The sequence below is a fragment of the Pistacia vera genome, unplaced genomic scaffold (assembly GCF_008641045.1).
Source record: "Pistacia vera cultivar Batoury unplaced genomic scaffold, PisVer_v2 Contig492, whole genome shotgun sequence".
Classification (NCBI taxonomy): domain Eukaryota; kingdom Viridiplantae; phylum Streptophyta; class Magnoliopsida; order Sapindales; family Anacardiaceae; genus Pistacia; species Pistacia vera.
The window spans coordinates 737,773-758,300 of record NW_022196326.1 but is presented as its reverse complement, the minus strand read 5'-3'; the positions used below and the strand labels follow the sequence as shown (position 1 = coordinate 758,300).

At 37.5% G+C, this 20,528-nt stretch overlaps 4 protein-coding genes across 4 annotated transcripts; 1 reads left to right on the top strand and 3 right to left on the bottom strand.

Annotated features, from left to right (window-relative positions):
• Nucleotides 1-6,485: 6,485 nt before the first annotated feature.
• LOC116105100 lies at nt 6,486-7,397 on the bottom strand. The gene has a single exon (XM_031391520.1). It carries the CDS (start codon nt 7,395-7,397, stop codon nt 6,486-6,488), a length of 912 nt encoding a protein of 303 aa, XP_031247380.1.
• Nucleotides 7,398-9,611: 2,214 nt separating this feature from the next.
• On the bottom strand, nt 9,612-10,843 carry LOC116105120. Its single transcript, XM_031391544.1, has 2 exons — nt 10,120-10,843; nt 9,612-10,036 (listed from the first exon to the last, which is right to left on the bottom strand). The coding sequence occupies exons 1-2, from the start codon at nt 10,789-10,791 to the stop codon at nt 9,824-9,826; spliced, it is 885 nt and encodes a 294-aa protein (XP_031247404.1). The 5' UTR covers nt 10,792-10,843; the 3' UTR covers nt 9,612-9,823.
• On the bottom strand, nt 10,843-12,094 carry LOC116105121. Its single transcript, XM_031391545.1, has 3 exons — nt 12,062-12,094; nt 11,575-11,977; nt 10,843-11,480 (listed from the first exon to the last, which is right to left on the bottom strand). The coding sequence occupies exons 2-3, from the start codon at nt 11,947-11,949 to the stop codon at nt 11,475-11,477; spliced, it is 381 nt and encodes a 126-aa protein (XP_031247405.1). The 5' UTR covers nt 11,950-11,977; nt 12,062-12,094; the 3' UTR covers nt 10,843-11,474.
• A 4,252-nt stretch (nt 12,095-16,346) lies between these two features.
• On the top strand, nt 16,347-20,133 carry LOC116105099 (disease susceptibility protein LOV1-like). Its single transcript, XM_031391519.1, has 3 exons — nt 16,347-17,800; nt 17,894-19,916; nt 20,006-20,133. Exons 1-3 carry the CDS (start codon nt 16,347-16,349, stop codon nt 20,009-20,011), a joined length of 3,483 nt encoding a protein of 1,160 aa, XP_031247379.1. The 3' UTR covers nt 20,012-20,133.
• The last annotated feature ends 395 nt before the right edge of the window (nt 20,134-20,528 follow it).

The window sequence follows — 20,528 nt, the reverse complement described above, 5'->3', positions numbered from 1 at the left end:
TTGAAGAACTATGTGTGGGAGCTGAAATAAAGCATCAATTGAGTAGTCCTTACACACTACAGAAAAATGGTGTGAGTGAAAGGAAAAACATGACCATAATGGAGATGGCAAGATGTATGCTATTTGAGAAAAGGCTTCCTAAATTTTTCTTCGCAGAAGCTGTAAATATAGCAGTATACTTGTTGAATAGATTGCCAACAAAAGCCCTTGACAACAAAACACCATTTAAGGCCTGGTATGGAGTGAAGCCAAGCATTAACAATCTTAAAAGTGTTTGGAAGTATTTGTTATGCACACATACCAGTCGGCCAGAGAAGGAAACTGGATGAGAGAGCTAAAACTGCAATATTTGTTGGGTACAACAGCTTGTCTAAAGCATATAGGATTTATAATCCTAAAACAAAAAAGTTTCTGGTCAATCGAGATGTGAGGGTAAATGAAGGAGCTCTATGGAATTGGGAAATAAATGAAGTTGAGAAGAGTAAGATGCTGGAGCAAAGAGGAGATTTGGCAGACAACCAGGATGCTTTAGATTTCAATTCAGATTTTGAAGCAAATTCTCTAGTCAGGGGAACAAGGACTTTGGTAGACAGTTATGAGAAATGCAACATGGCCTTGATAGAACCAACATGCTACTCTGAAACAGCCAGAGTAAAAGAGTGGAGGACAATAATGGAAGAGGAACTTGGGATGATTGAGAAAAATGTAACCTTGGAATTGGTGGACAAACCTGCCGGGAGAAAAGTTATTCAGGTGAAGTGGATTTATAAGAAGAAACTGAATACATATGGTTCAGTTAATAGGTACAAAGCAAGGCTTGTAGTAAAGGGTTATGCACAACAGTTTGGGGTGGACTTTTCTGACACTTTCACCCTAGTTGCAAGGCATGACACAATCAGACTTCTACTTGCAATTGCAGCCCAATTCAAGTGGAAAATTTTCCAACTTGATGTGAAGTCTGCTTTCCTAAATGGGTGGCTTAATGAAGAAATCTTTGTAGAGCAACCTGAAGGGTATAAAGTTGAAGGACAAGAGGATAAGGTGTATCTCCTTAGGAAGGATTTGTATGGTCTAAAACAGGGCCTTAGGGCCTGGTATAGCAGGATCAATGAATACCTGGTGAGTTTGGGGTTTGTAAGGAGTCCAAATGAGCATACCATATATGTTAGAGAGATTGGTGATGAGACAATATTTGTATCCTTGTATGTTGATGACCTCCTGGTGACAGGAAGCAATTCCACTTGGCTGCATGACTTTAAGAATGAGTTGCATAATGAATTTGAGATGACTGACTTAGGTTAAATGAGTTTCTTTTTGGGAATGGAAGTGCGTCAATCTCCTAATGGCATATTCATTTCTCAAAAGAAATATGCTAATGAACTTTTTAGGAAATTTGGAATGGAGAATTACAAGTCTGTCAACACACAGCTGGCGTAAAATAAGAAGCTTTGTAAAGATGATGGAGCTGCTAAGGTTGATGAAACTAAGTACAGAAGCATTGTTGGGTGTTTGTTGTACTTGGCTGCAACAAGGCCTAACATCATGTATGCAGCAAGCTTACTTTCCAGATTTATGAATGGACCAAGTGAGCTGCATTTGCAAGCAGCAAAAAGGGTTTTTAGGTATGTTAGAGGCTGTCCAGACCTAGGAATTTGGTTCAAGAAAGCTGAAAACCTGAGCTTGTATAGTTTCACCAACAGTGATTAAGGTGGCTCTTTGGATGATATGAAGAGTACCTCTGGATATGTTTTTTTTTCTTAAATGCAGGTGCTATAAGCCGGATCTCAAAAAAGCAGGAAGTTGTAGCACAATCAACTTCAGAAGCAGAATATGTTGCTGTTGCTGCTGTAGCCAACCAATTGGTTTGGCTGAGAAAAATTCTGAAGGATTTAAAGCTGGAACATACTGAGGCTAATGTGCTGTATTGTGACAACCAATCAACAATTGCGCACATCAAAATCAAATACCATGCAGTGAGAGAGGCTAAGAAAAATGGTGAAGTAAAGCTGATTCATTGTAAAGGAGAAGAACAAGTGGCAGATATAATGACTAAGTCCTTAGGCAAATCCAAGTTTGAATAATTAAGATTCAGACTTGGAGTTTCCAGCAAGAATATCAAGGAGGAGTGTTAAAGTATGTGATATTTTGCTGGAAACTATTTTACAATTCAAGTTTGAATGTTTGGCGCCATATTTGAGCTGGTTGTAGGCTGTTTGTCAAATGCCCTTTTTTGGTTATTTTTGAATATAAATGTGATAGTTTAGGTGAGGACAGCCAGTGATTTAGGCCAGCATATGTCATTATAAATGTGTATTAGTTAGATTGTATTTGTATTTGAAAAAAGTTCTCACTGTAGAGTGGTTGTAATAGTGATGAAAACTTGTCTTTATATTTCTCTGTTTATGAACGAAAACAGAGTACACTTTGAACATAATTTTTCCTCTCCTTTCAATTCTCTCTTTCATGCATGTTAACCTTCTTTCTCTTAGCATAATCAGACCAAAAAACCTACATAATGTTATGAGAAGATCAGTTTTAGTGAAGCTATGCCTGTCAACAAGGACAATGAATGAAAGCAAAGTTATAAAGGTAACAAAAAAAGTGATGAGACGCAGGCATAGACCCAAAGGAGTATAGAGAAGAGGTGCCTTAGTGTACATCAAATCATAGATCAATCCAAGCTTTATTTCAATTACTTGAAAAGCACTTTTGAAAGACAATTGTTTGAAAATGGAATGGGTTTCTTCTTTTTCTCCAAAAGTTAACATCGAGTCCAAGAAAAGACATTTGGTTAGGTCTAGTAACCATAGTCTTGAACTAATAATGAGCGAGGTTGGATATCACCTTTAGGCAGAACTTGCTGATTAACCATTTCTTCATACGTTTCTTTCTCCATTATGTATCCCTCACTGTCCTTGATTCTGAAATCCCTGTAAAACTTGTGAAAGTCTCAGCGGATAGTTTGGTGCTTTAGGACGGACTCTCAAAGGTGTTCACTACTTGCCGACCTGAGTGCCCATGTCCTTTCTCCATACTTGATCAGCCCTGCAAAAAACATTAGAAGGGATAGTGCCAGTTGGAAGCGTGTCCATGCCATGTAAATCACATAGACTGTAGTCTTAATTGTGCAAGAACAAAATCTGAGCAACTATAATGCAAAAAAAGGCTTAATACAGACTGCAAACTACCACAATCTTTATTGAATCAGCAGCAAATATATACAGGATTTTGTAACAGAAATACGTAACAAACTTGCTAAAAACACTGAACATCACTCCACTAACAACTTATTCACTACTAAGATAACGTATTCCTAAAAACAAGCACATGACCAACTCTACTTCAAAGACTAAATCTGGAAATACACATGTTTAACAACTTTCAGCACCAAATCAGCAACCATCCATTATGCAGCAATTTTGACCAAATCAGCAGCCACCTCATCATGCCAAATCAGCAGCTGAGACATATTCTCAACACTCCTCCTTGGATCAGATGCTACACATTCCTAGCTTTTCTCTTAGAAACTCAAACCTGGTTTTGGACAAGGCCTTGGTAAATATATCAGCAACTTGATCTTCGATTCTGCAGTAAGCCAAACATACTTCTCCTTCCTTTTGTATTTCCCTTAGGAAATATAATTTGATTTTAAAATGCTTTGTCCTGCCATGAAAGACAGGATTATTTGAAATGGAAATTGCTGCCTTGTTGTCAACCAAAATCTTTGTGCCTTCGTTCTGCTCCATATGCAGATCAATTAGCACTTTCTTAAACCAAAGAGCTTGATTGACAGCTGCTGTAGCAGCCACAAACTCAGCTTCTGCAGTACTTTGAGCAACCAACTCTTGCTTCTTAGAGCACCATGAGAACACCCCTGAACCAAAACTGAAACAAAATCCAGTTGTGCTCCTCATATCATCAATTGAACCTGCCCAGTCACTATCTGAGAAGCCATGAAATTCAAGGACTGAACACTGTGAGAACTTAACACCACAGTTGGCAGTGCCCTTCACATATCTGACAACTCTCTTTGCTGCTTGAAGATGCACTTCACTAGCACAGTGCTTAAATCTTGAGAGCATACTCACAGCATATAAGATATCAGGCCTGGTTGCTGTGAGATAGATCAGGCAGCCTATTAAGCTTCGATATAAACCTTCATCAACTTTGTTAGACCTATCATCCTTGCTGACCTTCTCCTTCTGAACCATAGGAGTTGTTGTAGCCTTGCAACTCTCCATATGAAACTTCTTTAGAATCTCCTTTGCATATTTAGTCTGACAAATAAAAATGTCTTGTTGCCTTTGCCTCACCTCTATTCTAAGAAAATAAGACATCAGGCCCAGATCAGTCATTTCAAACACCTTGAACATTTCTGTCTTGAAGTCTTTAATAAGTTTTTCATTTCCTCCTGCGATAAGCAAATCATCAACATAAACAGATACAATAATTAAGTCAGAATCCACCTTTCTCACATACAAAGTGGCTTCACTAAGGCTCTTATCAAAGCCTAGGCTTAACAAGTGATCATTAATTCGGCTGTACCAAGCTCTTGGTGCCTGCTTAAGACCATACAAAGCCTTCCTTAGTAGATACACCTTGTTCTCATGACCTTTCACCACAAATCCCTCTGGTTGCTCAACATAAATCTCCTCCTGCAAGAAACCATTTAAGAATGCTGACTTTACATCCAGTTGATACACTTTCCAACCCCTCTGTGCAGCTAATGCCAGTAACATTCTGATGGTATCTAACCTTGCAATAGGTGCAAAGGTCTCTGAGAAGTCCACACCAAACACTTGAGCATACCCTTTAACAACAAGTCTTGCTTTATACTTGTTAACTGAACCATCTGAGTTGTATTTGGTTCTAAACACCCATTTAACTCCAATAATTTTCCTATCTTGGAGTTTATCAACAAGCTCACAAGTATGGTTTTTCTCAATCATTCTCATTTCTTCCTTCATGGCTTCCACCCATCTTTGGTGTTTCTCAGCATCTTTGTACTCTGCAGGCTCCATCACAGCAACGTTACATTTTTGATAGATGTCTGAGAGATATCTAGTTCCTCTTATAGGTGGATGATCTATGTTGCTATCATGAGTACATAGAATTTCTGAACTTTGCTCCTCCTTGGTTTGATCCCAATTCCATTGTTCATCTTCCATGAACACAACATCTCTGCTAGTCAGAATTTTTCCAATTTGTGGTTGGAAAATCCTGTAAGCTTTAGAAGAGCTGCTGTAACCAATAAACACTCCAGGCTCTGCCCTTTTATCAAGCTTGTCCCTCTTCACTTGAGGAACATGTGAAAAGCACAAACAACCGAATATTTTTAGATTCAATAAGGAGGGTTTAAATCCATACCAGACTTGAAAAGGAGTTTTATTTTCCAAAGCCCTTGTTGGCAGCCTGTTTAAGAGGAAAACAGCAGTACTAGCAGCCTCTACCCAAAAATTTTTAGGCATTCCCTTCTCATGCAACATGCACCTTGTCATTTCCATGATCGATCTATTTTTTCTTTCACTTACTCCATTTTGTTATGGAGTATAGGGGGCTGTCAGTTGGTGTTCAATGCCTGCTTCTTCACAAAATTGATTGAATTGAGTTGAGGTGTACTCCTTCCCATTGTCTGACCTTAATATTTGCATCTTGTAGCCACTTTGGTTCTCCACAAAAGCCTTGTATCTCCAGAACACTCCAGCCACTTCAGACTTGAACCTTAAAAAATAAATCCAACACATTCTTGTCAGATCATCTATAAAAACAATATAATACCTGCTTCTTTTAAGTGATGGAGTCTTCAGTGGTCCTCCAAGGTCAGTATGCACAAGTTGCAATTTCTGTGAGGCTCTCCAGGATTTCTGAGGGAATGGCAACCTATTTTGCTTGCCATACTGACAAGCTTTGCAGCTTGGTAAGTGATTTTCCGGTGGAGGTAGGCCCTGTACCAACTCATGCTTCTACATAAACAAGAGTGCTTGATGGTGAAAATGGCCCAATCTCTTATGCAATGTCACTGCATTGTTTAATGAAATTTGATATGTAGCATGTTCCTCTTCCATGAGATCTAGTGAAAAGCACTTGCCTCTCAACTTTATAGTAAACAGCTCCTGATCCTCCGCATCTTTAATGATACACCTCTTGTTCTCAAAAAACACCTTAAACCCTTTCTTAAGAAGCTGTCCAACACTTAGCAAATTTTGGTCAATCCTAGGTACATATAAAACATCATTGATTTGTTTAGTACCTGTAACACTTTCAATAGCTATGGTCCCTCGACCTTTAACTTCAACATACTCTCCATTGCCAACTTTGACTTTGGAGAAGACAGACTTATCCAACACCTTGAAGAGCTCCGGATCATTCGTCATGTTACAACCACTATCTATAAGCCAAGCCTCACTCAAGCTACTACTTGCATAACAAGATGCAACAAACAATTGCTTTTCTTCCTCTTGAACCACAGCCTTAGCCTCATCTTCCTACTGGTTACTTCTGCTCTTGCAAATTCTTTCTACATGGCCCATTTGATTGCATCTATTGCACTTAACATCAGGCCTACTCCAACACCTATTCTGAGAGTGATTAGTCATTCCACAGTGAGGACATGAAGGAAACCTTCCAGCATTACCGTTGTTGTTTTGAGCACCTGCATTCCCATTACTGCTGTTGGCTCCAGCACCTTTGTGTTTCCTCCATTTTGTCTTCTTGTCTTTACCACTTTTATAGATTTGCAACTTTGCTTGTAAAGCACCTTCAATAGACCCCTCCTCTCTAATTTGTCTCCTTTGCTCTTGTGCCTGCAAAGCATTTAAAAGTTCTGCCAATGAGATCTCTGCAAGATCTCTAGACTCCTCCAAAGCAGATATCTTGGCTTCAAGCTTCTCAAGTAAGGTCCCCAGAATTTTCTCCACAATCTTTCTGTCAGAAAACTGCTCTCCAAGAAGCTTCACTCGGTTAACAATGCTCAAAAGCCTGTCTACATACTCCTTGACAGTCTCAGATTCTTTCATCTTCTGGAGCTCGAATTCCCTTATGAGATTTAACACCTGCGTACTTCTTGTTCTCGCGTTGCCTTGAAACTCCTCCCTGAGATACTGCCAGATTTCAAAAGCTGACTTCAAGTTCATGATCTTGGTAAATAATGCTTCAGACACTGCTGAATGGAGGCATGATTTGGCCTTGAACTTCTTAGTTCTTCTCTCCTTGTGAACCTTAATTTGCTGCACAGTGGGATTGTCAGGTAATGGGTCAATTTCATAGTCTTCCTCGACTGCCTCCCAGAGGTCCACAGCTTGCAAATAAGCAGACATTCTAACTGCCCATGTATGATAGTGTGCAGTTTCACCAGTGAAAACTGGTGGAGAAACTGGAGAGAATGCATTGGAAGCCATTAAATCAAGGTTTCTGTTTTCTGGTTTGGTGTTTGCAAATAACACTACTCACAAATGTCACACAGATCCCTAAAGAAATAAATGCTCTATACCAATTTGTAGTCTTAATTGTGCAAGAACAAAATCTGAGCAACTATAATGCAAAAAAAGGCTTAATACAGACTGCAAACTGCCACAATCTTTATTGAATCAGCAGCAAATATATACAGGATTTTGTAACAGAAATACGTAACAAACTTGCTAAAAACACTGAACATGACTCCACTAACAACTTATTCACTACTGAGATAACGTATTCCTAAAAACAAGCACATGACCAGCTCTACTTCAAAGACTAAATCTGGAAATACACACGTTTAACAACTTTCAGCACCAAATCAACAACCATCCATTATGCAGCAATCCTTGACCAAATCAGCAGCCACCTCATCATGCCAAATCAGTAGCTGAGACATATTCTCAACATAGACTAACACTCCTGTTTGAACAATTACTTGAAGAAGGTGCCTCAACCACAACGCATTGTCTGCTAAGGAGTAAGCAGTAATGGCGTCGGGCCCACCCAAGTGTAGAAGGAGAAATGGTGCCCAGAATGCAGTTAATTGAATGGTGGCATCCAAAATTTCAGCTACTCCACCAGAAAAATCTCCAAGGTTATTTGAGAGTACACCAAGGGCAACAGTTGCCACGGAGTCTGCAGTTAGATAGGCACACCACACACAAAATTTTATCCAAACATTGTAATTGTACTTCCGGCGATCACCCAAAATGATCAATACTACTTGGAGAACAAGGCTAAGCATAATAGTAAATCGCACATCATATTGAGAGATTCAGTTTTCTGGCTCTACGCATGTGTATGGCTACATGCGTATTGAGAGATTACAGTGCCCTGCCTAGGCATTGAGCTTTCTACCAGGTTTTGAGAGAAATTTATTGGCTCTGCCCTGCACAATGATAGATCTTGTTGAGTATTGAGAGATTTTCCTAATTCTACCTGTGTCTGTGATGCCCACTAGGTATTGAGAGATTATCCCTATGGGTACTAGTTGTGGTGAGAGATTTCGATATTAGATACGAGAGATAGTTTTCAGAAAGCATTTTTAGTTTTGTTATGATATTGAATTGTACTAGCTCATAAGAAATGGCTTTAGATTTTAAAATATGATTATACAAATGTTTTCTGAAAAACATCAATATTTATTGCATGCCTTAAATGTTGTTATCAGAAATGATATTAGCTTAAAGTTATTAGTCTATGAAAAATAGTTTAAATGTTGTAAAATGACTATTAGGAAAGTGATCTAGTAAAACATGAATATTTATCGCATAGATATGATGTTTCTAGAAAATGTTTCACAAAACACCCACTAACTGAGTAGTTTTAGCTCGCCACTCTTTTTTGTCAAATTGTTCCCTTCCACCCCAATGTCAAAGGGGGATGAGTGATTGCACTCAAGGTTGGGTCACACGACATCATATCATTTGAGTGAAACATGTCAAGTTTGGAATCTGTTGCTAAAGTATGATTTCTTTTCATATGTTATTTTATATTTTGATTGTAAAAGATATGAAAACCTGATACCTTTCAAATTTTAAATTGAATTTTCGAGACATGTTTATTTATGATGGAAAGAATGGGAAAAATGTTTTATGTTGTTAAGAGAAAACAGGTTTTAAAACTTCCAACTTTCCCACATGATACATCTCAGTTACTCGAGTCTCATGGGTGTACTCGGAGCCTGTTGGATATGGAGAGTTGGGACGAGTCATGTCACTTATTGAAACATGATCTACCAATCTCCTAAGATTATCATACAATTGTGGACTAATTTGTTTATAGAATCACAACCTCAATGCTCTTACAATCAAGTAATCACTTCTAAATCACATCTTAATAGAAGAGAAATTTGGTTTCTTACCCATTAAAACAAAACACCTTATCACAAATTCCTATTGAGGAACTTTTGTGTTTTATTGTTAATCCTGATTGATATAAATACTTTTAATTTTATAACGGAAAATATAAAACTTGGAAGTAAAAGTATGAAGGAAGAATAATATTAAGTTTTTTTTATTACAATTCTATCCTCAGTTAACATTGAAGATGGGTACTAAAGAGGAAAATAGTTGGGGCTCAAAATTTACTTCCCTTACTCATGTCAATTAAACTTTTTAACATAAAATCCATTGTAATCCTATGAATGTGCGAGAGAAATAATATGTTTTTATTTTTATTTTTATAGTAGCCGATCAATTCACCTTATCCAAATGGTGATATAGATGTGAACACATAGAATCAATTATAAATTATTAATACAACAACTGAAGTAATTAAATTTATTTGGATGATTACAGAAAGGTCTCTGGTGATCGATGAGGTAAAAACAACAAAGAAATATTTTTGAGGGCACTTGGTTGATTAATTATTTGGCAATGAGCCTCACTATTTCTTGTTTATTTGGCTGTAGAAAGTGATCGGTTAAGCCAAAATGTGCCATGAGAAGCCATGCATGAGTTAGAAACTCTCCACCACTTCTAAGCTGTTGCCCATGCTCTCTCCCTTTACACTTACTTGCTGCAGAAGCAAGTATTTCCAGCCAAATGCAACCAATTTTGTTCCATTTCTCCGCCAAATCCTAAGCATAACATTAATGAAAGATTATTAATTAAAGAATATAATCAATGTATTTTAGAATGGTTAAAGGTAACTAGTCTATACCTTTTCTTCATGTGTCATCTTCTGAATATGCTCCAATGCCTCCCCTAAGACTCCTTCCAATCCCAAAAAACACGAGTCGGCCAATCTTTTGGATGCTGCGGTTTTATCAATATTCCTCTTCCGGCCTCGTTTATCGCTTTTTCCTCTTGCCGGTGAAGCTATATCCCTAACAACAGCACTTATGTCCTGAAAGCTAGTCTGAGCCAATCCAATTGATACCATTGCAGGATGCACAACCAGTAGATACAGCATATATCTTGAGATTTGTTTGATTAATTTACAATGAACCTTAATGGGAACAAATTCCTGCTTAGTCTCCGAATTGCCTCCGTCTAAGTTGTACCAAACTTCTGTAACAATGTGCCAGAAGAGAATTCTCTTCCCAATGTCTTCATTGATAATTGGATCACCTCTTTCCAGATCCTCAGATGCTCGTGCTACTGCTTTGGCTGTAGGCAGTATTTTTATGAACACTTTACTTTTCTCTTCCATTCGGGCAGCTTTTTTCTTGAAATACCTGAATATCAGTTTTTTTAAATCTTCCGAGACTTGTGTCTGAGACATAGACCACCACTTTTCAATCTTAAATTCAATGTTTAATAACTTGAAGAGATCTCTGCAAGGCATGGGTTTTTCTTTCAGAGAGAACTTTATCAGACTGTACTGTGTCATTTTATTTGACCATCTCCGAATCTGAGGAAGTGGTAAAGAATTTATGGTTTGAAAGATGGTCGAAGTTTTTTTTTGCATATTTAACCAAAGAAAAAAACGGTCAGAGAAGACTAACATCAGTGCTGCATAAATCTCGAGAGAAATACCACCAACTAGCAAGAAGAATGTTATGAGGAGATCAGCTTTAGTGAAGCTGTGCTTCTCGACAAGGAAAGTGAATAGAAGCAACGTTATAGAGGTAAGAAAGAAAGTGAGGAGACGCAGGCATAGACCCAAAGGAGTATAGAGAAGAGGTGCCTTGGTGTACATCAAATCATAGATCAATGAAAGCTCTATTTCAACTACTTGAAAAGCACTTTTGAAAGAAGATTGTTTGAAAATGGACTGGGTTTCTTTTCTTTCTCTAACAGTTAATGTAGAATCTAAGAAAAGACGTTTGGTTAGGTCTATCCCATAGGCTTGAACTAAGGAGTATGGTTGGTTTTCAACTTCAGGCTGAACTCGCCGATTAACCATTTCTACACACGTTTCTTTCTCCACTATGTATCCCTCACTGACCTTGATTTTGAAATCCCTGTAAAGCTGATGAAAGTCTCTGCGGACAGTTTGGTGCTTTAGCGAGGACTCTCTGAGTTTTTCGCTGCTTGCCGACCTGAGTGCCCATGTCCTATCTCCATACTTGATCAGCCCTGCAAAAAACATTAGAAGAGATAGAAATGAAAGGTGGGAGCGTGTCCATGCCATGTACATCACATAGACTGACACTCCTGTTTGAACAATTACTTGAAGAAGGTGCCTCAACCACAACTCATTGTCTTCTAAGGAGTAAGCAGTAACGGCGTCGGGGCCACCCAAGTGTAGAAGGAGAAATGGTGCCCAGAATGCAGTTAGTTGAATGGTGGCATCCGAAACTTCAGCTGCTCCACTCGACAAATCTCCAAGGTTATTTGAGAGTACACCAAGGGCAACAGTTGCCACGGAGTCTGCAGCTAGATAGGCACACCACACAAAAAATTTTATCCAAACTTTGTAATCGTACTTCCTGCGATTACCCAAAAAGATCAATACTACTTGGAGAACAAGGCTAAGCATAACAGTAAATCGCACATCGTATTCTTTCCACACTTTTCTCAACCAGCTTGAAGAAAATATATCCATGGCTGTCCTCTTTTCCCAATGTATCAAACTGCGGAGTGTTACAAAATATCAGAAAAGTAAATGAGGTAAATAAGTCAAACAAGAAACAAATTAAGAAGTAAATTATACTTACTTGGGAGCAACACTAACGGGCGATACTGCTTCTGCAAGTAGCACTAGATAGTTTATTCATATACAAAGGGCAGCCGCGTATATAGCCTGCAAAAATTTAAATCTTGCTTGAGTATCAATTAAAGCATACTTCTTGTTGCTTGAAAATGAGTTAAAACGTCTAATTCTTGTTGAAAATAAGCTAAAGCTTATATAAAAGTAAGATCGTACAAATTAAAGGAAACTAATACGATATAAAGCAGTAAAGATGATGATTCTCTGCATATATGTTTTCTGTTCCCAGGAGCAATCAACCCATTTTTCCCCTAACATCTTTTAAAGTTTTTTATTATTTTTCTTTTGTTTTTTCCCCTAATTTTCTTGTCTTCTACTCCTTTGCATCAGATCCCTTGCATGCTTTTGGATTTATGATTTGTATGTGATGAAGTCCAAGCGCGAAGCAGCTTGGAACTTAACCTTCAAGCCCATTTTGTAACTCTAGATTGGGAAATTTCTTCGTGACCATATGCATGTTGACTCATTTCGTATATATAACATGTAGGTTTTTGAGTCTGATTGTGCTAAGAGAAAGAAGGTTAACATGCATGAAAGAGAGAGTTGAAAAGAGAGAAAAATTTCAGTTCATGTCTCCTCCACTTTCTCTTCTGAATCCGAGCTTGGGTGACAACCAATCTGCTCTTCTTTCTCCTCGTGAGAAAAAGAGAAAGCAGAGTGGAGAAGAGAAAAGAGTGCCCAGCGAGAGACGCAAGAATATTAAGCTTGTATTATGGAAGATAGTGTTCATCTTACAAACCAATTGATTTATACACATTTACATAACTAATTCAGGAAGCTTCCTGATCAATTTACAAAACGTGGTGGGCAAGCACAGTAGAGAGAGAGTGACAGCACAGAAGTGTTTATTTTATAAGATGAATATAGACTAATCTAAAGCAATGAGTATGGAATAGAGTCGCTCAAGCTTTGAGTTCTTCGTGATATTCTAGATATTTTTTGCAAGTCTGAATATAAGGTATGTGTTTATGATTTTTGACACAAATGAAGTACATACCACAAATTATGAAATGAACAGATTAGCCCATTTGGTTTTTACTTTGATTTACAATTCTTATTTCATTAAGTATTCAATTTTCTCAAGGTCCTAAAGTCCAAAATATACATAGAACCAAGTTAAAGTGATATTCTTTGAGTAATTGTTAATCCTCAAAAAAGCCCTCCAACATTCCAACAAGACTTTGTCTACATTTTGCTTTTGTCTATTCATTTACTTGCTTTCCACTATTAGCATCATATTCTTGTATTGGGAAAATTGAAAAGCTATGCACATAATCTTGGATCTACCAAACCACGAGATCCACATTTATAGTTAATATAATTACAATGTTTACCAAAATTAATTATAGTTAATAAGGCCCTAACTTTGATATTAGAGCCTTACTTTAAACAAAAAACAAAAAACTCAACAGTTTTGTTTCACCAAGAAGCCATTGCTAAACATTTGAAGCAACAGGATCAATTAGCTCTCCGGTGGAGTTTTCAGGCAAGTCATCTTCTCTTACAAATCCTGAAGATTATTAGTTAATTTGTTTTGAGATTTCCTGTACGCCCTTTTAGTTGAGGAAATTCTTAACATTTCAATCCAATCGTGTAGCTACGGTTTTGGGATTCATGCAAATTAACGAGAAGAGAAGTAATAATCTACTAGCTTTGCTTTGGAGATTTTCGATTGCATAAAAGACAGAGAGCAAGGTAAGGGATCCTATAACAATTAATATTACAAACCATATATTCCTATCATCACTTAATCTTATACAATCTTTATCATTTCTTATTATATATCAATGTTGCACAATTATTGGGTGGATTGGAACTAGAAAAAAATAAAATAGAATTGCTATACGCGAGTATAATAGTCATTTTGGTTTGAGTATTATTATTATTCGCAAATAAAATCCCAAATCGGTATTGACATATCATCTAACATCTCTAAGCCACAGAAGACAACACATCACTTGAGATGAGAAATTTAAGGGTTCGTTTGTTTTATTATTTTAGGTAGGATTTTGTGAATAATATTGAGTATTTGAATAGGGGAATATTACGAGATAAAATTTAAAACTTTATAAAAAACCTCATAGGTTTGCTAATTTAACTAAACACCCAAATATATAAAATTTTATAATATGACAAAAACACCCCACCACCCGTAGAGCCAGATTCCGGCCACCACTGCTAAAATCTGGCCGAAAAATTGCGTTACACCACAGACCAGTAGGATCTGGCGAGTAGGGCATCGATATGGCTTTTTCCGGTCAGATTCACCACAGATCTGACCGGAAAAGGCTAGATCGACAGCCGAAAAAGTCCATTTTTGGCCGTCAGTGACGATCAAAGATATGGCCGTCGTTGCCTGTCAACGATGGCCATTTCTTTCTAGCCTTTTCCGGTGGTAGTGTAGGCCGTTGTGACAGATTCCGGCTACCACCGATGATAGTTGCAGGAATTTGGTAAGTATGGGTGGGTGGGGGTGTTTTTATTAATTTAAAATTTTTTTGGGGTATTTATGAAGTTAATAAACTTAAAAGGTCTAAAGGTAATTAAAAAAATAGACTAATATTTCTCAAATAATGTGCCAAACATTTTTTGGGGAGTAGGATTGAGAATATGAATAGAAATAAGTAACCAAACGCTCCCTTAAGATATCATTTGGGAAGAGTAATATTTTTTTATATTAAAAGTCACGTCAAACTTTTTTGCGCTTTAATTTAAAATTTCTAATTAATTAAATAATAATTTATAACTTGCCTTTCCCTAATTAATAATGATTTCATGATTATTTTCCTAATAAGATAATAACTCTATTCTACTTCAAACTCAAATTCTGTACCATATATCCTAGTAAGTTTTCTTTACCTTAGCTTAGTGTTTGGTTTGAATAATTTTTTTATTACTAAAAGGGTAAGATTACCACTGAGATAGATTACACTTGAATGTTTAATTAGATTGGTGAATATAAATAATTAATATGTACGGTTAAGAGGAAAAAAATATTATCGAAAAAGGTTTTTACTAAATTGCCTTTCTTTTTAATATTATTATTATTATTTAGAGCATTACTTTTAACCTCGTACATTTGAGAATTTAGTTAAAACACCTTAATAATAAAAGTTTAAAATTTTAAAAAATACACCCAACCACCCAAGAAGGTTGTTGGCCACTAGCCACCACTGCCGGTCGTCGCTGGCAGTCACAAAACAACACAAGACCGATCAGATCTAGCCATAGATCTGGTCGAAAACGGCCAAAATGGATCCGGTTGTTTTTGGTTCGATCCACGACCATCTGGCCATTTCTGGCTAGATCGGTGCAGGTTCGGCTAGATCTGACCGTCTGTGCACAGTTTCGACAATGATGGTCAACGATTGATAGTCATCTTGGGTGGCTAGGGGTATTTTGGGTATTATTCATGTAAATAGTGAGGATATTTCTGTCTAAAAAATTAATATATGAGGTTACAATAGTCATTTCACACATTTAGGCTAATTGTTATTTAATAAACATATGAGGGCATTTGTGTCCAAAATGTTTCTTTAATTAAGGATAAAATTGGTATGAATAGTGGATCGCCTCAGTAATAAAAAAATAACACAATTTTAGATCGTAATCGAATTGCCCCAATATTACCTACAGTAATCACTATTGGTATTGGTCAATTACCATAATATTTTATTACTTGACACCCAAAGGTGGTAATAACCGGATTAAAAGATAAATTACCGGTGTTATCTTTTATGACCCCGAACTAAACACTCACTAGAAGTCACTATCAAAGGAGTTATAGTGTATATGTATGTATACTTTTTTTCAAAATCCTTTAATTTTCTCTTTCTCCTTTGTTGTCACACACAAATATTTCTCCTTCTAGGTCTTAATCTTTCTGCTTCAAAATTTCTCGTGTATAAGGTTTTGTTTACTATGTGTGCCCCTCATTCTTAGTCTCTAACAGCTTCCTTTGAGTTCACTCTCTAACTTTCTACCACACTTATGTTTCTGTAGGGTATTGAAATCATTTTATAGTGCATAATGTTTTCTTTTATTATTACTTCTTTGGCACAAACTTTGATTAGGTTACATATCACTCACTATATAAATTGAACTTGTTTCTTTGATTTTTCTTTTCCTTGTCTTTCATTCTGTTCTTCTGTTTGTCTTCTTCATCTACGGAAGCTCATGAAAGTGGTTGCTTAATTTTTTTCAGAAAAAGAAACAGAGGAGGTTCAGAATCCATGGCAGTAGACACAACTATTTTGCATGTGAAGGAAAAACTAAATAGTCTGGTTCATGGCGAGGCAAACTTTGATCCACTGCTCCCACAACTCCACCAGTTCATTAACAAACTATCAGAGGTACAGGAATTCCGGAAAAGTGATTCAAGGGGCGTCTTGGATCCTGGGTTTATGGAAGCTGTTTACATGGTAGAAGATGCCATTGACAAATTCCACGTAACAACATCAATTCAGAACGAGAAGGCATTGCCTTACGTGCATTTGAAGTATGAGAAAACTCGTTTCTCGACCCAATTAAAAAAATTATTGGGGAATCAAAACAAGGAGCCTATACTAAAGAAAATTCTAATTGGATCCATTAGTTTTAGAAAAGCAGAAGAGGCTAACCACATTTCCAAAGGTTATTCTGATAAGAAAAGTAGAACTTTCCCTTCGGAGGACGGGATGGAAGACTTACAAGAACTAATCCTCAGTGGAGAAGCTTCACCTTTTCAAATTTCAGTGGTAGAGTATGATTCTAAGAGAATAACGTTGCTCAAGATTTACAAAGATGAGAAAGTCAAGAATCATTTTGATTGTCGTGCTTGGGTTCATGTTCACCAAGAGTTTGACAAACGACTACTTCTCCATGATATATTTAAAAAAGTTACAGAAAAATCTGAGAGAACGGAGGAGCATTCTGATTCACTGCAACAAGACCTCCATGACTTCTTAATCAAGAAGAAGTACCTAGTAGTACTAATTGATGTTCGGACACCGGATCTTTGGGAGATTATCAAGTTTGCTCTTCCGAATTCATCAAACGGTAGCCGGGTGATTTTCAGTTTCCCTGAAGCTGATGCAGAACGGTATCCAGATATAAGATTCTTCGGAAGAGATCTATCGCTGTATGCTAGAAGCAAGGATGTTGGAGCTGGAATTTCATCCATTGATGAACATGAAAGCCAGGCTTCTATTAAAATTAAAAGAGAAATTTCAGCTGAGGAGGTTTCTGTTGCAATCGAAAAAACAGTTCCTGCTAAGGAGGCTCTTGTTGTCAATGAAACAGAAGTTTCAGGGCGTCTGAAGGAAGCTTTTGATTATTTGAACAAGGAAACCGACATTATTGGAGTAAAAAAGGATAAAATACTGGAGTTAGCTAAACTAACTCTTCTTCCCAGTGACAAGAATTTAATCGCACTGGTGGGCGAGGTAGGCTCAGGCAAGTCAACTGTAGTGAAGACTGTTTTCAAAAACACATATATACAGCGGACTTTTACTTGCCGAGCCTGGATTAACATTTCTCATGATTATGACGAGAGAAGTATCTTGATTGAGATGTGGCAGCAGGTTACGAAGGATTCGGATGCAAAGAAATTGTCCTCAAATGAAAACTTGGAAGCTGAGCTCACTAATTTCTTGTCTCAGAAGAAGTTCCTGCTTGTCTTGGATAATCTCGACCTACCCGCTGCTTGGTATGATCTCCAGAAGATCTGTTCACAAGGCTAATCAAATGGTAGCAGGGTGATCATAAATACCTCTGACGCTTTTATAGCCCGCATTTTCAGTCCATCAATTAATATTCTGGAGCTAAAAACACTGAATGCAGATGATTCTTGGAAGTTGATCTTGAAGAAGTTGCGAGGAGATAGAAGTTTGGAAGATAAAGAGTCGGATCTCAAGGAAAAATTCTGGAAATGTTGTCGCGGACAACCTCTTGCAATACATGTGCTGGGAGGTTTATTGTCCGGTACTAAAAAAGACATGGACTATTATAAATGGTTCACGGAGATTGAGAAGAAAATGAAAGGAGAAATCATAAAAGAAAGAAGTGTTGAAGATACTGAAAAACAAGAGGAAGCTTCTGATGAAGAAGAATATACAGAACAACGTACTACCTGGGAGAAACAGGATAATAAAAATATCTGGACTTTGAGCTATAAGTATCTACCTCCCCGATTGAAAGCATTAGTAAATTACTTATATCTTTTCCCCAAATCGGATGAGATCCCTGTAAGGAGGTTGTTTCATTTATGGATTGCTGAAGGATTGGGAACACCAAGGGAAGGGACAGAAATGACTCCTGAAGGATTAGGAACACCAGGGGAAGTGACAGAAATGACTCCTGAAGGATTAGGAATACCAGGGGAAGTGACAGAAATGGCCCCTGAAGATCAGGTGAAGAGTGATTTTGACGAACTGGTGCAAAGGAACTTGATTGAAGTAACAAAACGCAGATTAGATGACAGCCCTAAAACTTGTCGTCTGCCGAAAACTTTGTATAGTACATTCATTGAAAAGGCTGAGCAGATGGAATTTTTCTACCTCCATAAAGGAAAAAATTCTTCCTCCATCTCATGCATCCGGAGGCTTGCAGAACATTGGGATATCCAGGACGGCACTCCTTTGGATGATTGGTTTAAAAATCTACATTCATATATATCTTGCAACACCCAAAAGGGAGGCAAAACTTCAGAGAGTGTAGGCAATTTTCTGAATAATGTCATCATTAAACAAGGATTTCAAGTGCTGAGAGTGCTTGATCTTGAAGGTGTATACAAACCAGTTCTTCCTAAATTACTAGGAAAACTCCTTCTTCTTCGGCACATAGGCCTTAGAAAGACCTTTGTGGACTCAATCCCCACATCAGTTGGTGATCTTCCCTGCCTGCAGATTATAGATGTCAAAAACACTAATATCACAACTCTTCCTAAGGGCATCTTGGAAGCAAAGCATCTACGGCATCTATACCTCAACGAGATTAGTTTTCCATTGTCGACTCTAAAGAGTCTAAAGCATGGTTCTTTAAGCAAGCTTCTGACTTTGTGGGGTCTTTTCATCCGCGAGACTGAGTGCCCGAAACGTGAATGGTGGAATGAACTGAAGTGTCTTCGGAAAGTGGGGCTGACAGCCCACACAAAATCACTCAAGATCATAACCGAATGGATTCTTGAACGGACCACTCTTCGTTCCTTAAGGTTGAGAACAATAAATGATAATGATGAACCTTCTGACCTCGATTTGGGATCGCTGAAGAGTCACGAGGAGCTGAAGGAGATGTATTTGGTCGGCAAGTTACAAAAGTCAATCCAACCTCCCCCAAATCTCAGAATCCTTACCTTGTCATTGACACGACTAAATGAAGATTCGATTGCCACACTAGGGCAGCTGAAGCAGTTGAAGGTCCTCAGGCTTTTTGCGGATTCCTACCAGGGGAAACAAATGACGTGTAAAAGGGATGATTTTCCGGAACTCTGCGTCCTGAAGTTATGGAAGCTGAAGGAACTGAGAGACTGGCAAATCAATGAACAAGCGATGCCATTGCTGAAATCTTTGGAACTGAGAGATTGCCATAAACTAAAGAAGATTGTGGCGTTGAAGAATGTGACCTCCCTGAAGGAATTGACCTTGACCAATATGACAGAGAATTTTGTGATTGAGGCGTTGAAGAATGTGACCTTCTTGAAGGAATTGACCTTGACCAATGTGAAAGAGGATTGTGTCGTTCAAATCGAAGAATCCTTTGGTAAGAAAGGAACCATCACTCGTCCAACTGGAAAACAAAATAATAATATTGTGAAAATTCGATGGGTGAGTTTTTATAGCTTTGCCTTGTTTAACTATATATCCTGTGTGTAAATTTAATCATTGTTTTTCTAATTTTCTTCTATCTATTCTAGGATTGAAATGCCACTCTGGGACAAATACCATTCTGTTGATGTCATTGCTTCTTTCGTCCTGGTATTTTCTATTCTCCTCTATTTAGTTTGTAATTCTCCCACCAATAAATTTTCTGTCTCTTCTTCCATGTGAGAACATGATTTTCATCTTTTCCATTACTTGTCACATAAGCTTATTTGAGCAAGCTAATATGGTTTATTTCGATTTTCTTTATTCATTATCTCTATGGTTCTCTTTATTCTCGTTCATTTTCTCTTAATCCAAACAAAAGTATCTCGCTTATAACACTGAAAACATTGATGAAAAAAACCATGCATTCATAAATTGAATATTCAGGAAATAGTAATAGATATTGAGTGACTGAGGCTAATGATATGAACAGTATGTTAGCATATGCTTTGGGTGGTTACTTTATTCAGAAGAGCCCCACTACAAGCCTATTATATTATAGGCAATTTTTACCGTTAGAGGTCATATCAAACCAAGCAGAGATTGTTTGCTTTGAACAAACGCCACACAGAT